This window comes from Sinocyclocheilus anshuiensis, unplaced genomic scaffold, assembly GCF_001515605.1.
Source record: "Sinocyclocheilus anshuiensis isolate Anshui unplaced genomic scaffold, SAMN03320099.WGS_v1.1 scaffold1094, whole genome shotgun sequence".
Taxonomy (NCBI): Eukaryota; Metazoa; Chordata; class Actinopteri; order Cypriniformes; family Cyprinidae; genus Sinocyclocheilus; species Sinocyclocheilus anshuiensis.
In genome coordinates this window covers 364,018-381,089 of record NW_015536578.1, presented here as the reverse complement: position 1 = coordinate 381,089, position 17,072 = coordinate 364,018, and the positions used below count along the sequence as shown (strand labels likewise).

The 17,072-nt window shown below is 39.2% G+C and overlaps 2 protein-coding genes across 5 annotated transcripts in view; one reads left to right on the top strand and one right to left on the bottom strand.

Moving 5' to 3' along the window:
* Positions 1-7,871, bottom strand: part of LOC107702796 (ras-related protein Rab-20-like) — a 16,715-nt gene extending 8,844 nt beyond the window's left edge. The window contains exons 1-2 of one of the 4 annotated variants that reach the window (XM_016505234.1): positions 7,682-7,871; positions 7,386-7,605 (exon numbers count right to left, since the gene is read on the bottom strand). In XM_016505234.1, coding sequence (XP_016360720.1) covers positions 7,386-7,575 — 190 coding nt within the window. In that variant the 5' untranslated portion in view covers positions 7,576-7,605; positions 7,682-7,871. Of the gene's footprint in view, positions 1-4,211; positions 4,698-7,385 lie in introns of those variants that run through there. The other 3 variants (XM_016505230.1, XM_016505223.1, XM_016505214.1) reach the window with 3 other exon arrangements.
* A 1,060-nt stretch (positions 7,872-8,931) lies between these two features.
* naxd (NAD(P)HX dehydratase) overlaps positions 8,932-17,072 on the top strand; it is a 15,353-nt gene continuing 7,212 nt past the window's right edge. Inside the window, exons 1-3 of the mRNA XM_016505305.1 lie at positions 8,932-10,058; positions 10,175-10,612; positions 12,772-12,910. Of these exons, the coding sequence (XP_016360791.1) occupies positions 9,563-10,058; positions 10,175-10,612; positions 12,772-12,910 (1,073 nt within the window). The 5' untranslated portion in view covers positions 8,932-9,562. The remainder of the gene's footprint in view (positions 10,059-10,174; positions 10,613-12,771; positions 12,911-17,072) is intronic.

Below are 17,072 nucleotides of genomic sequence, written 5' to 3'. Positions count from 1 at the left end.
GGAAAACTAGGTTGCTGCTGGAAGAGTGAGTAGTGAGGCCAGCAGGGGGTGCTCACCCTGTGGTCTGTGTGGGTCCTAATGCCCCAGTGTAGTGACGGGGACACTATACTGTCAAAAAGCACCGTCTTTCGGATGAGATGTTAAACCGAGGTCCTGACTCTCTGTGGTCATTAAAAATCCCGTGGCACTTCTCGTAAAGAGTAGGGGTGTAACCCCGGTGTCCTGGCCAAATTGCCCCCCTGGCCCTTGTCAATCATGGCCTCCTAATAATCCCCATCCACTTGATTGGCTCTATGACTTTCTCTCCTCTCCACCTGTAGCTGGTGTGTGGTGAGCGCACTGGCGCTGCTGTCCTGTGGCTGCCGTCGCATCATCCAAGTGGATGCTGCACACTGGTGGTGGTTGAGGAGAGACCCCCCCCCATGATTGTAAAGCGCTTTGGGTGTACAACAATACACAGTAAAGCGCTATATAAATGCATCATTCATTCATTCATTCATTCAAACAAAAATATGCAATTTGGTGCATAAGGTATTATTTATGTGGGCATAAAGTAAGATTGATTCTGATTGTAATGTAAATTAATGATATCTTTATAACAGTATAACAGACTACTTACATTATAAATATCAGTTGTCAGTGTATATCGTCCAATAATATGTCTTAGCAAGATGATATTTAAATGCTTAGTTTTATGATCAAAGCTCTGCAGTTTTTATTGTTTGGGGCAAAACATAATGCAATTCAATATGGTGACGATGATTGAGAGATGAACAAATAAATGTCAAAAGCCTGATGTATCATATTTGATAATGCATTGTATTAGGGCTGTCACGATTCCTCGATTAAATTCGAGTACTCGATAAAACAATAAAAAAAAAAACGGCAAAATACGTGGCATATTCCACAGACGAGAATCTGTGAAAACTATTATTAGACCGTTTTCTAAGGCTGCAAGAAATATTCAAACCATTTAGCAATCATAATAAAGCATAGTGCTATTATGAATTCACAAAAGCTGCGATTCAATGAAATAAATATATGTGCTGTGGGTTTAATATGTGCTTTATTTCTATGCGTGTAGGTTACTTGCGTCTCAGAGCGGCTCCATTCACAGTAAATGCTGCTCCACACAAACAGTTATCTTTTACATGTGTGGAGCATCTCAAACTCCATCTCTGCATATGCTGTGAGCCTGAGTTGCTTATAACGTTCATCTGGGAACAATTCATTCAACACCATTCTGTCAGACTGATTAGGTAAATAATTTATAATCCTACGCCAACACAGGAGAATACGTTTAGAAATCTTTCTAAATATGCTAACTGTTCATCACAACTTCAAAATATAAGTTTAAACCCTTGCTCTGAGTTTACTTTTTTTTTATGTCCACATGTTCTTGTTCAAGAAATGACAGCGGCTGTAGCATTTCTATCATAAAGAAGTGGCCAAATAGTAAAGATTAAGTGGACATTGGAATTAAAGTTGTTTAGTCAATATTAAGCAAGGATTAGATCGCACTGTAAAGTGTAAAAACAATTGTCAGGCTGTTGGCGCCTCTGCAGGCATTTGATATAATACATAATGTACGCAAGTTATTATATTGTTTTATTACAGTATGTATTTCAACTGTTTTGTTCAATAAAACCATATGATAACTTGCTTGTGATATTTTATTTGAACCAAGTATTGCCTCATTGCTATTATATATGTATTTTAAGTGATTTTAAAGTAATTTTTTTGCTTAGGTCTATTAAAATTACCACAAAAAATTATCCGATTAATCGATTAATCGGAATAATCGAGTGATTACCCAAATAATCATTAGTGACAGCCCTACATTATATTTATATACACATTATTATTTTTCTATAAAATTATGTATGGATAATCAAGCAAACCTAAGTTGTTTCAGTCCAGAAAAATGATCATCTTGAAAGATTAATAACAATAAAAACGTTAACAATATTCTAACGTTATAAAATTCATTCAAGATTTCACAGCAAAAATGCATGTGTATTATGACCTGAAGGGGGACATTTTTAGTAGGGCTGGGTTTTGACACAAATTTCACGATTCTATTCGATTCTCATTCCCAAGCTTGTGATTCGATTCGATTACCGATTCGATTCGATTCAATATCGATTATTTTGAATATATATCAGGTACAGTACATTCCAACTAATGCTGTAAAATATACATGAGAGTCAGTTGGTGCTACATTACTATAATATTGAAGGGTAAAATTGACTGATTTGTTAAAACTACACTTAATGAAGTTTTTTAAATAATAAAGTTACAATAACAATAATATTTCTACTTCAATTTGTTTTTTGAAATATAAACATAATGGTGGCTGTCATAAAAACTTGATGGATTTATTCAAAGATAAATTAAACATTGAAGAACAGTAAAAATGTATAATGAATATGTGATATGGTGCATACATTTAGAAAAATGCCCCTCTCTACAGTTTATTTTTCTATCTAACTAATGAGTTTATGGTCACCGAATTTGTTTTTCTGAGGTAAATGTGACGTTGCATGTCATTGTTTACAAGACGTTATATTGACGTATTTGCGTGGCTGAAACACTGATGGAGCGATTACATGAGACAGGATATGGATTGTAAAGTTGTACGCTTTCTTTTAACTTACCTTCGGATGTTTAGTCATGTTTATTTTGTGCTGAAGCTGGTATTAATGTGGAAGAGATGATTAGTTCACGTGCGCTACGCGCTGCTGCGTCTGTTGAACTGAGGCGCTACAGCAATCTGTCACTCCACATTAAACCACGCCAAAACAGCATTTACTGTTTGAATATTGCAATACAATGGACAGAATTTGAAATCTAAGACTTTGTTTCATATTAAAAGTACCAAAGCACAAACCACAAAAATCTTGCGATTATGAACGTGGTTTTGCGCAGCTTGTCAGTGAACAACGGCTCTGTGTAGTAAATGCTGCTCAATGTGAAAGCCCGCAAGTGATGGAGATTTACCGCTGATTACAGAAGCGGCTTTACTGACAAGATGCGCATTAAATATCGCATGCGATTTATCGTGCAGCCCTAATATATACAGTATATATATATACGGACTTAAATTACGGAACTTTGGCAGAGACAAAAAATGTATTGGGTCGTTCGATCTAATAAATAAAACAAAAGGAATAACATTTTGACATGTCATTTTGCTCATATAATGACACTGTATGCTTAGTACTTATTTTTTTGGAAATTCAGGTTTTTCCACTAAACACAAAGAAGGCCACATTCAAAACTGAGAATAAAAAAGCTTCGTAACTTCTTAATTTATCTGTGAACATCCTTCATCCCTCTTAAACCTCCACTCCTGAGTGACCTGTGAAACCTTTAGTTTCCCCACACACACACACACACACACACACACACACACACAGATTCAATACACACTCATCTGACTTGCACACAAGCATGTGACTTTTTGCCTGTTAAGAAAGCAAACAGCTCTACACGGGGTCATCTGTCATCTGAACAGGATAAAATTTCACAGGAAATTACTGAGAAAAGACATCCTTTTTACATTTGAGATAGATAGATAGATAGATAGATATTTCTATCTATATACATTGTTAATTCCTGTGTCATCCATATTCGATTAATAAAATCCGAGTGTTATTATTATACAAGAGTCCAAAAGGCTTGTTAAATAATTGCCTTTAATGGGTGAAGTTTTCAAACATTGACCAAAAACATTTATCTTCAGGTTTACTCATTTACATAAAAGGAAGGTGAAATGTGCAGATTAAATAAAGCTCACTCTCACTGTATCCATATGACATATATATATATATATATATTAAAAAAGTAGGTCAAGTTCTGTAAACTTAACCCATGACAGGGCCAGTTACATACCATCTGAATAAGAAACAAAAAGTGCTGATATTCACAAAATAAAAAAGGACATTACTATTACTGTGAGAAAGCAGTTCTGCCCTATAAATCAGGATAAAACAAATACCAACAAATATGAAGCAGAACTTCAGGAAACACACACACATAAAACACAGATATGATTGATATCACTTTCATCTGAAATTATAAGTGTGTTTATTTAGCTAGGTCAGCTGACTTGGTATTCTCTTTTACATACAGCTTTTGCAAAACACACTGTAATAGCATGTTCTTGTGCTTTGTGCTCCGTTTTACTAAATAGAGTGTAAAAAGCCCACCTGCAGTGTCCCATATGGAAATGTTGTAGGGTCCCCACTGTTTGAGGAAGAACGCCCCTCCGACCGTGCTTATAGTGTCCTTAAATTTCCTCTCCGTGTATCTGTGGAGGAGAGAAGTCTTTCCCACGTACATGTCCCCCAGAATGACGACTTTCACGTCGGGTTTATTGGTCCTTGAGGCTCGAGACATGTCTCCAAACACATGCCACTCACGCAGACTCTACTCTTACAGGTAACATCGCCATATAAACAATCCAGCTATCGATCTCAGCGCTTTAAATGCATGGTCTAATTACCTGCAGTCTGACGGGCTCCGTCCAAAGTTTGGCGAAATAGACCACATTCGTGTGTTTTGCGAAATTCAATAGCAGTGTTTTCCCCGATATAGTCGTTGGTAACGACGCCGATTTTCTAACTTCAGAACTTTCAAGTCGGGTTTAACAGTAGCGCTGTCCGATTCGTCAACGAATCATTCTTTTGAGTCAAATCTTCTCGATGAATTGTTTGAGCAAAACCATTTGTTCAAAAATCGGACTGAATCACTTCTAGCGATACTCGAGCCAAAAACAAAAAAACACTGTTTAAAAATTAATTGTATTATTGTTTAATGTAAATAAGAATTATATGTGTGACTTTATTTTTTTATAATTTGAAGGACGACTGCAACGTAATAAACTGGGACACGGGGGAATACAATAATATAAAACTTACATTTTAAAAGGTGTATTTGAATATGTAAGGGTATGCTGGGATGTCAGAGATCATATGATGACACGATTAGGCCCTAGCGTTAAGAAATCTCCGAATCACTTTTGTAACTTGTTCTTTGAAATGGATTGTTCAAAAGAACCGATTCGCCTAAATGAATCAGACTTCCCAGGCTTCCCATCCAAAGGTGGCGGGCGGAGCAATTTAACTTCAGTGCCAACGTCACAGGAAGTGAACGGCAAAGGCGGGGCTAAATAAATATCGCAGTTATTGTCGTTTTTAATATCCTTGTAACCAGGCTTCAGTGCTACAGTGGGCAGCACTGACTTGGGTTTATTTCATGTCAAATGTGGACTGAATTTCGCTTATGTCGTGACGCATAAGCAGAGCGTCAGCGGAAGTCTGATGATTATAGAGAGAGGGCAGCTCTTCTGTTTGTGTCTGATCGAGTGAAGTCGTGTAACAATAGAACTATAATCAGAACACAGCCTGAACTTTGTTCCTGTTATCTGACTGGATACTGCAGATAAGCCCCGCACAAAGCTCCGCAGCTCTCACTCTCCTCCTGAGCAGTGGTTGTTTACCCGAGAACTTGATGAATCTTCTCAAACGTGCTACCTTCATTTTCTCTGAACAGCCACTAAGTCTGGCACTTGGTAAGATCGGAGTTTATCAAACTATCAATAGGTTGAGAGGGACGGAATGCATGGACTTAAATGTTCACTTCTCGGCGTGGTAACTGTAATTACAATTGCAGCAGTGTTGCTGTATGATAGAGGTAAATGCAGAGTCGGGTGCCACAGGATACACATACAGTGGGGTCCAAATGCTTCCACTGGTTTTTAATTGAATGCATTTTTAATGTAATTACAGTATTTCGAGTGAACTCCGCGAGTTTGTGCAAAGGCTGATGATTTGTGTTGTCCAGTATGATTCCAGAGGTGTTCACATGTCACAAATGTGTTTATTTAACATCATGCATTCATTTAAGATATTATCAGGTTTAAGTTGAATCGCATGTTATCACGCTGGACCGCACTGTATTTTGTAATTTTATTATCGGTTTCGTTGTTTGACTCGAACTCTCAAGCATAACTCACATTTCCAAACCACTCACATTTCCAAACCCCGAGCACAACAAAGTGAGCTTACAAATCGAAGCTGTTGTTTCCTAAATGTATTCTTGGAGATATTGTCGAAGCTATTCGACTGTTTTCATCGCTGAGCCGCGAAGCGCAAGGTTGTGGTGACGTAGTACACAACACTGCGGTGACGTTCTCGCTGTTGTTGGCGCGGTAAACACTGGCTAAGTTGAGCAGCTTTGCAGAAAGCAGCTCCGTTAATCACGGCGAGGCCTCTGTCGCGATGCACTCGGAAACTGCATGAAACGTCGTCAAAACAAGGCCTAGATCTCGCCGCCTGATCAATGCGAAACCGACTTGCATTCGGACTCGGTTGCTTCGACCATCATGTTAGTGAATGCAACGCGCGGTTTCCTGTGGTCGGACATGGAGACCAGAGCGCTGTTGAATATCTGGGGTGAGCACGACGTGCAGACGGCGCTGGACGGAAACTTTAGGAACAGCCACGTTTACCGAGACGTCGCGAACCGTTTGTGCGAACTGGGCTTCGATAGGACACCAGACCAATGCAGAATACGGGTTAAGAGCTTAAAGAGGCAGTATTTCCAAGCGAAGGAGGGATCCAGGAAAAATGGGCAGTACCACAAGATGTGCAAGTTCTACGACGAGATGGAGAGGATATTGAGCAATAGATCCTTATTAGAAAGGCAGGATATTGATAGTGTAGCTGTTGGGGGAGATGAAACGATGGATGAAGATGCTGAGAGTACTGAACTCTTGCAGGAGGCTCACATGGATGGCAGTGGTGAATGCTCCTTTATGGAGCATCCGGTCAAAACTGAGTACCCATCCTGCCCCATTCCAGTGACAGTGGGAGGCATGAGTATGTCAACTTATTCTGATCCGTCAGAAAGCAATGATCTGCCATCTTTAGCCTAATCAGTCTGGTTTCCCATGTGTGTGTGTGCGTGTTAATATTTGTGTTTTCTTCTTTCAAAGGTTCGTTTCCAACCAAACAGAGCAGCCTGACAAAGACCAACCCGCCGGCAACCTCGTCCAGCAGGCCACGGAGAAGCAAGAAGCGCTTTGCGAACATGTCGCTAGAGAAGCTGATGGAGAAGTTCTTGGAGCAGAGCATGGAAGCAGAAGACAACTTCTACAGGCAACAAATACCAACAAATATGAAGCAGAACTTCAGGAAACACACACACATAAAACACAGATATGATTGATATCACTTTCATCTGAAATTATAAGTGTGTTTATTTAGCTGACTTGGTAGACTTGGTATTCTCTTTTACATACAGCTTTTGCAAAACACACTGTAATAGCATGTTCTTGCTCCGTTTTATCCGTTTTACTAAATAGAGTGTAAAAAGCTCACCTGCAGTGTCCCATATGGAAATGTTGTAGGGTCCCCACTGTTTGAGGAAGAACGCCCCTCCGACCGTGCTTATAGTGTCCTTAAATTTCCTCTCCGTGTATCTGTGGAGGAGAGAAGTCTTTCCCACGTACATGTCCCCCAGAATGACGACTTTCACGTCGGGTTTATTGGTCCTTGAGGCTCGAGACATGTCTCCAAACACATGCCACTCACGCAGACTCTACTCTTACAGGTAACATCGCCATATAAACAATCCAGCTATCGATCTCAGCGCTTTAAATGCATGGTCTAATTACCTGCAGTCTGACGGGCTCCGTCCAAAGTTTGGCGAAATAGACCACATTCGTGTGTTTTGCGAAATTCAATAGCAGTGTTTTCCCCGATATAGTCGTTGGTAACGACGCCGATTTTCTAACTTCAGAACTTTCAAGTCGGGTTTAACAGTAGCGCTGTCCGATTCGTCAACGAATCATTCTTTTGAGTCAAATCTTCTCGATGAATTGTTTGAGCAAAACCATTTGTTCAAAAATCGGACTGAATCACTTCTAGCGATACTCGAGCCAAAAACAAAAAAACACTGTTTAAAAATTAATTGTATTATTGTTTAATGTAAATAAGAATTATATGTGTGACTTTATTTTTTTATAATTTGAAGGACGACTGCAACGTAATAAACTGGGACACGGGGGAATACAATAATATAAAACTTACATTTTAAAAGGTGTATTTGAATATGTAAGGGTATGCTGGGATGTCAGAGATCATATGATGACACGATTAGGCCCTAGCGTTAAGAAATCTCCGAATCACTTTTGTAACTTGTTCTTTGAAATGGATTGTTCAAAAGAACCGATTCGCCTAAATGAATCAGACTTCCCAGGCTTCCCATCCAAAGGTGGCGGGCGGAGCAATTTAACTTCAGTGCCAACGTCACAGGAAGTGAACGGCAAAGGCGGGGCTAAATAAATATCGCAGTTATTGTCGTTTTTAATATCCTTGTAACCAGGCTTCAGTGCTACAGTGGGCAGCACTGACTTGGGTTTATTTCATGTCAAATGTGGACTGAATTTCGCTTATGTCGTGACGCATAAGCAGAGCGTCAGCGGAAGTCTGATGATTATAGAGAGAGGGCAGCTCTTCTGTTTGTGTCTGATCGAGTGAAGTCGTGTAACAATAGAACTATAATCAGAACACAGCCTGAACTTTGTTCCTGTTATCTGACTGGATACTGCAGATAAGCCCCGCACAAAGCTCCGCAGCTCTCACTCTCCTCCTGAGCAGTGGTTGTTTACCCGAGAACTTGATGAATCTTCTCAAACGTGCTACCTTCATTTTCTCTGAACAGCCACTAAGTCTGGCACTTGGTAAGATCGGAGTTTATCAAACTATCAATAGGTTGAGAGGGACGGAATGCATGGACTTAAATGTTCACTTCTCGGCGTGGTAACTGTAATTACAATTGCAGCAGTGTTGCTGTATGATAGAGGTAAATGCAGAGTCGGGTGCCACAGGATACACATACAGTGGGGTCCAAATGCTTCCACTGGTTTTTAATTGAATGCATTTTTAATGTAATTACAGTATTTCGAGTGAACTCCGCGAGTTTGTGCAAAGGCTGATGATTTGTGTTGTCCAGTATGATTCCAGAGGTGTTCACATGTCACAAATGTGTTTATTTAACATCATGCATTCATTTAAGATATTATCAGGTTTAAGTTGAATCGCATGTTATCACGCTGGACCGCACTGTATTTTGTAATTTTATTATCGGTTTCGTTGTTTGACTCGAACTCTCAAGCATAACTCACATTTCCAAACCACTCACATTTCCAAACCCCGAGCACAACAAAGTGAGCTTACAAATCGAAGCTGTTGTTTCCTAAATGTATTCTTGGAGATATTGTCGAAGCTATTCGACTGTTTTCATCGCTGAGCCGCGAAGCGCAAGGTTGTGGTGACGTAGTACACAACACTGCGGTGACGTTCTCGCTGTTGTTGGCGCGGTAAACACTGGCTAAGTTGAGCAGCTTTGCAGAAAGCAGCTCCGTTAATCACGGCGAGGCCTCTGTCGCGATGCACTCGGAAACTGCATGAAACGTCGTCAAAACAAGGCCTAGATCTCGCCGCCTGATCAATGCGAAACCGACTTGCATTCGGACTCGGTTGCTTCGACCATCATGTTAGTGAATGCAACGCGCGGTTTCCTGTGGTCGGACATGGAGACCAGAGCGCTGTTGAATATCTGGGGTGAGCACGACGTGCAGACGGCGCTGGACGGAAACTTTAGGAACAGCCACGTTTACCGAGACGTCGCGAACCGTTTGTGCGAACTGGGCTTCGATAGGACACCAGACCAATGCAGAATACGGGTTAAGAGCTTAAAGAGGCAGTATTTCCAAGCGAAGGAGGGATCCAGGAAAAATGGGCAGTACCACAAGATGTGCAAGTTCTACGACGAGATGGAGAGGATATTGAGCAATAGATCCTTATTAGAAAGGCAGGATATTGATAGTGTAGCTGTTGGGGGAGATGAAACGATGGATGAAGATGCTGAGAGTACTGAACTCTTGCAGGAGGCTCACATGGATGGCAGTGGTGAATGCTCCTTTATGGAGCATCCGGTCAAAACTGAGTACCCATCCTGCCCCATTCCAGTGACAGTGGGAGGCATGAGTATGTCAACTTATTCTGATCCGTCAGAAAGCAATGATCTGCCATCTTTAGCCTAATCAGTCTGGTTTCCCATGTGTGTGTGTGCGTGTTAATATTTGTGTTTTCTTCTTTCAAAGGTTCGTTTCCAACCAAACAGAGCAGCCTGACAAAGACCAACCCGCCGGCAACCTCGTCCAGCAGGCCACGGAGAAGCAAGAAGCGCTTTGCGAACATGTCGCTAGAGAAGCTGATGGAGAAGTTCTTGGAGCAGAGCATGGAAGCAGAAGACAACTTCTACAGGCTCGAGGAACAGCGTCTTCAGGCTGAGGATAAACGCAGGGAGGAGGAACATTCCAGGGAGCTGCAGATGCTACAGATGTTGGGCCAGATTTTTGCTGGCATTAGCACACCTTCTCCTGCACCGCAGGCCACTCCGCAGCCCTCTTGTATCTCCCAGACTAACCCCACCGTACCCCTCACGCATCCCCCTTGTGGGAATCGTAACCATCCACCTGCCTTGACCGAGTTTGCCAGCCACAGCCAACCAGCTGGCCCAGGTCTGCTCATGGAAGAGGGTGAAACTCAATGTTCATGTAGAGTTGCCATTTATTTTGAATTGCCATTTGTTATAAAGTTATAAGCCGGTATTTAAACCAATGTTTTACTGCTAAAATTCTTTGAAAAGGATAGTTCTCCCATAGATGGAAATTCTGACGTTATTTGTATTATTACTGTTCTTTTCTTCTTCTTTTCTGGAACACAAAGTGATTTGAAAGAATTTTGAACCCGGTATTTTGGTCCGTGCACATTGCGGTGGGGTCATTTGTTTTTTGATTTACATTTATGCATTTTGGCAGACATTTTTATCCAAAATGACTCACATTGCAATCGAAGTACACATTTATATTTTACCAGTGCTTGGGAATCCCTGAGAATCAAACCCAGGACCTTGGCATTGACACACTCTATTGTTTGAGGTGTAGGAAAGATACTTTATTAAAGGGGTCATGAACATTATTTATTATTTTGTATTGTTCTCTGAGGTCCACTTACAGTGTTATCAAGCTTGTTACATAAAAAAAATCCATCATAATTTAGCAGTAATAGGCTATTTTCTGCCCTGTTTTGATCCCCCTTATCGAAACGCTCTGTTTTAATAGGCGTGGCGGATTGTAAACTCGGAAGTAAACGGCCACTGCTATGATTGGCTAACAGTTGTGCGTGTTTGACAGCCTACATCCTTTATAGATGGACACTGCTGTGATTTAGGTTAAAAAAGCATAAATACTCAGTACATTTCAAATGATCAGTAATAACAGACAAAGCAATAGTGACCACATTATAAAAACAGTTACTCACACTTGTGTAGTGTGACATTACTCTCGGATCCAATATATTCCGCACCGCATCGTCTTTTTGTTTCACTCTTTCTGAAAATCCTGTCGAATTGTGCCTTGAATCCGTGGTAAAATGAAGTCCACCAAGTTCTTACTGACACTTTAATATAAGCTGTTCTGAAACTTACAGGATGTTTTTATAGTACAGTGATCTCATATATCAAAAGATCAAGGGAATTTTGATTTCTCAGTTAATGACCCCTTTGAATATTGAAAGAAGAAAAGTTAGATAAACCACTTGATTATTAGATTTCCATATGTGGCCAGGCATGACACGCCCCCTTTCCGCTGATTGGTCAACCAAAGATCGTTGCCAGTCTGTGCCATCATCAGAATAATAGACATCCACTGCTGTAGTTGTACAGATTTTTAAAGCATTTGTTGCAACTACATTTTGTCTTTTTCTCTCATCAAACAACTGGACTAAGAAATGCTTTGACTTAATATTACCCTAATATTCAGGGTATTTATGTATTTTCTAACTCCTCACATGAAAAATCAAGTCAAATTCTGTTTTTTGTTTTGTTTTTTAATGAAAAGCTTTGTTTTCTTTTTTCGTCTTAATATTACCTTAATGTGCTTAACTCAATGTGCACTGATCTATTTGCCATACAATGATGCTATATTGTGACCAAAACCGTTCCAAAAACATAAAAGTGGTCCGTATAGCCATATTCCAAGTCTTCTAAAGCAATATTACAGCTTTATGTGGAACAAACTGATATTTTAGTCATTATTCACTGATAATTCTCCCTAGTGCTTAAGCTCTGAAATATCATTTGCGTCCACATTAAGATTTAAAAATAGTAGCAGCTTCGATGTCATTGATGCTAAAAAGGCATTGGTTCCAAATGGATTGTAATTGAAGTTGATGCAGTGGATTGATTTTGTAAAATGGAGAATGAGAATTAGGATCTACAGTAGAGAGACCGATTTGGGGAATAAAAGCCTGAATTTCAAGGTCAGATGGCTTCAGAAGACCCCGATATAGAGCACAAGTTGTATGAGCTTATTGTTCTTATATGACTTTTTTTATTTTTTTTTTGGAGCGTGGCAAACCTCATGACTATGAACAGTTGTTGGAAGTAAGAGAACTGAAGTTTTTCAAAATGGTTTTCCTTTTGTGTTGAAAAGCAACAACATGGTTTGAATTTACATAAGTAAATTATGTGAAAATGATGACAGAATTTTCATTTTGGTTGAAACAGTTCTTTTAACAAAGTACAAACCTTTAAAATGACTGGTGTATCAACTAGTCTTATCCCAATGCATGGAACTGAACTAAGCTGGTCTGCTTTGTGTTTAAGCTAATGATTGTCACTGTGTTCTTGTCTCAGTCATAGAGCGCTCTTTCTCTCTGGGAACGACAGCAATGGACAGTGTGATTCCTCTTGTAAGAAAAACAATTCCTCCACTTACATCCAAAAAACACAAGGGTCAGGACGGACGCATTGGAATCATTGGAGGATGTCAAGAGTAAGTGCTGCACAGATCTTTCTCAGGACTATACACTTATTAAATTACTATTTAGGCAGCTGTGGGGAAGCTTCAATGGGTGCTGCACATGCATGGCTGACTAATCAGATTAAATGTTTTTTTTTTAATTAGATATTTGGAGAAAATGATAACACTTTATTAGGGCTGGGTTTTGACACAAATTTCACGATTCGATTCTCATTCACAAGCATTCGATTTTCGATTCGATTCAATATCGGATAATAATACATATACGTGACATTGTTTACAAGATGTTATTTGACGTCTTTGCGAGGCTGAAACACTGATTGAGCGATTACATGAGACAGGATACGGATTGTAAAGTTGTACTCTTTTAACTTGCCTTCAGATGTTTAGTCATGTTTATTTTGTGCTGAAAAATTAATGTGGAGGAGATGATCAGTTCACGTGCGCCTCGCGCTGCTGCGCCTGTTGAACTGAGGTGCTACAGCGATCTGTCACTCCACATTAAACCATGCCAAAACGGCATTTACTGTTTGAATATTGCAATACAATGGACATAAATTGAAACCTGGGACTTTGTTTCATATTAAAAGCACCAAAGCACAATACTTATTGTGATTTATTGGATGGGAGGTGCCCTTCAATGTTCCATCCATTAACTGAAAACAGGCTAGACTAATCGATTCTTGGGATTTAAGAATCGATATCGTTCCGTAAAAAAGAGAATCGATTAATATCGAGATATCTATATTTTTTACCCAGCCCTACACTTTATTAGATGGCCTTTACTACTATGTCATAACTGTTAATACTTAAGACATTAAATACTTTAGACAAAACACATTAAGACTATGGATTTACTGTGTAACTGCATGTTGTTCTGGAAAATTCCCACTTTTTTGCTAATAAGTTTGAGGTATAGTTAGCAGGGCTTAAAGTTCTCCGGCACCGTGCCGGATCTCCGGTGTGCGGCGTTTGGATGCGGGGGAAAAAAAGATAGTCGTCTTACATTTAAAAACACTTGTTGAAGTTGTATGAGCTTATTGTTCTTATATGACTTTTTTTATTTTTTTTTTGGAGCGTGGCAAACCTCATGACTATGAACAGTTGTTGGAAGTAAGAGAACTGAAGTTTTTCAAAATGGTTTTCCTTTTGTGTTGAAAAGCAACAACATGGTTTGAATTTACATAAGTAAATTATGTGAAAATGATGACAGAATTTTCATTTTGGTTGAAACAGTTCTTTTAACAAAGTACAAACCTTTAAAATGACTGGTGTATCAACTAGTCTTATCCCAATGCATGGAACTGAACTAAGCTGGTCTGCTTTGTGTTTAAGCTAATGATTGTCACTGTGTTCTTGTCTCAGTCATAGAGCGCTCTTTCTCTCTGGGAACGACAGCAATGGACAGTGTGATTCCTCTTGTAAGAAAAACAATTCCTCCACTTACATCCAAAAAACACAAGGGTCAGGACGGACGCATTGGAATCATTGGAGGATGTCAAGAGTAAGTGCTGCACAGATCTTTCTCAGGACTATACACTTATTAAATTACTATTTAGGCAGCTGTGGGGAAGCTTCAATGGGTGCTGCACATGCATGGCTGACTAATCAGATTAAATGTTTTTTTTTTAATTAGATATTTGGAGAAAATGATAACACTTTATTAGGGCTGGGTTTTGACACAAATTTCACGATTCGATTCTCATTCACAAGCATTCGATTTTCGATTCGATTCAATATCGGATAATAATACATATACGTGACATTGTTTACAAGATGTTATTTGACGTCTTTGCGAGGCTGAAACACTGATTGAGCGATTACATGAGACAGGATACGGATTGTAAAGTTGTACTCTTTTAACTTGCCTTCAGATGTTTAGTCATGTTTATTTTGTGCTGAAAAATTAATGTGGAGGAGATGATCAGTTCACGTGCGCCTCGCGCTGCTGCGCCTGTTGAACTGAGGTGCTACAGCGATCTGTCACTCCACATTAAACCATGCCAAAACGGCATTTACTGTTTGAATATTGCAATACAATGGACATAAATTGAAACCTGGGACTTTGTTTCATATTAAAAGCACCAAAGCACAATACTTATTGTGATTTATTGGATGGGAGGTGCCCTTCAATGTTCCATCCATTAACTGAAAACAGGCTAGACTAATCGATTCTTGGGATTTAAGAATCGATATCGTTCCGTAAAAAAGAGAATCGATTAATATCGAGATATCTATATTTTTTACCCAGCCCTACACTTTATTAGATGGCCTTTACTACTATGTCATAACTGTTAATACTTAAGACATTAAATACTTTAGACAAAACACATTAAGACTATGGATTTACTGTGTAACTGCATGTTGTTCTGGAAAATTCCCACTTTTTTGCTAATAAGTTTGAGGTATAGTTAGCAGGGCTTAAAGTTCTCCGGCACCGTGCCGGATCTCCGGTGTGCGGCGTTTGGATGCGGGGGAAAAAAAGATAGTCGTCTTACATTTAAAAACACTTGTTGATATCACGTTCGAGTTCATAAGTTCACCTACCAATGTATGAGAGGAACACAGCTTTCACTCTCAACCAAACTAACATTACTAGCCAATTAGAAGTTTTTGCTTTTATAAACATGAGGCGCATTAGTATCCAATTGCAGAGTCGCAGCTGATGAATGGAAAAGAAGCCTGGGCCTCGAGCGCGACACATTGAAAAAGCTGCGAGGCGCAATGGTCAAAGATTTCCATCTAGTGTAATCTATATTTACAATGAAAAGCTATTAAAGCAGCGGAGCTTTGTAAACAGCTCAGAGTAATCATGTCATCTCCATAAGAACGATATGATTGCCAGAACAAATTTATCGGGATTTTTGAAAAGGTCCTGTTCACACATGATCTCTTAATGGTAATTTACCAGTAAATACTGTGGCTGCATCCGAATTCAATGTTAGCTTCAGTTCCTGTCTCCTGAGATGCCTTCATCTGGCCGATTTTTGAAGGCAGCATAGATGTATCCTTCGCTGCCTTTGATATCCCACAATCCTGTGCGTTCCATTCTGTGACAGTTAAGCTAGAAAATAAAGATGGCGTCTGAAAGTTGCAGTCGGTGGTCATGTAAATGTACGTTTTTGATCAATGTTTTCCACTTTTTATGTAATTTCTAGCGAGAAATTAATATTGCAGTAATTAAAGTAATTAAATATTCACTTGGTTATCACCAAAGCTCTCTATATTTTTCTGTAGATCATTAAACCGTTACTCTGCCTCAGAAGCCTGTCCGAAATCAGTTCCATGAGGTGCCTTCGTGCAAAAACGCTGCCTGCAAAGTCATTGCTTCATACGGCAGCAAGGCAGCAAGTCAGCTGCCTAAGTTTTCGGATGCAGCCCGTATGTGTGAAAGGGGCTAAACTCGTAAATCATTTAAACCTATGCCAACACAGGAGAATCCATCAACATTTCTAAATATGTGATTTATTGTACATCGCGATTTCAAAATAAAAGTTTTTGACTTTGCATGTGGCCAAATATTAAAATTAAATGGATTTAAACGTTGAATCACATGAAACCTCACCAGGCCGTTGGCGCCCTCTGCAGGTATTTGTTATAAATATAGGCATATTACATTGTGTTTTGATACTTTATTTGAGGCCAATTAGTATTGCCTCATCATTACTTTATATATAAATATAGTCATATTAAAACCTGTTTTTCCACTTAGTTCTGTTTGTATTACTTAGAAATATCAGATTACTTGTCAAAATAATCAGTAGATTACTTGATTAGCAAAATAATCATTAGTTAAGCACTAGATTAGTTAAAACATTTCAAAATACAACTGCATTGGTTTACTTTTTGTGATTTAAAAGACATTTTGTCATTTGAAAAATTCTTAAAGTATTAAAACATTGTCTCGTTCTAGTGAACCAGGTATCTGCATTTTGTCTCACCTTGTGAGCTAAATGTATTGTCACACCCCTAGTGTCTATGAGTGTGATAAAGCTCATAATTTTCCAAGTGTATGATATAGCTTTCATTCTTCAGGTCAATCATATATTCATGCAACAAAAAAAAATCAGTTTGAATAAGGAAAGCGATAACTTTGCCATAGTATCCTTTCAAATGTTAAAGTTCCCACAGTCGTTGCATTCTTTGCATGTGCTGCACTTTATTTGTACCATTT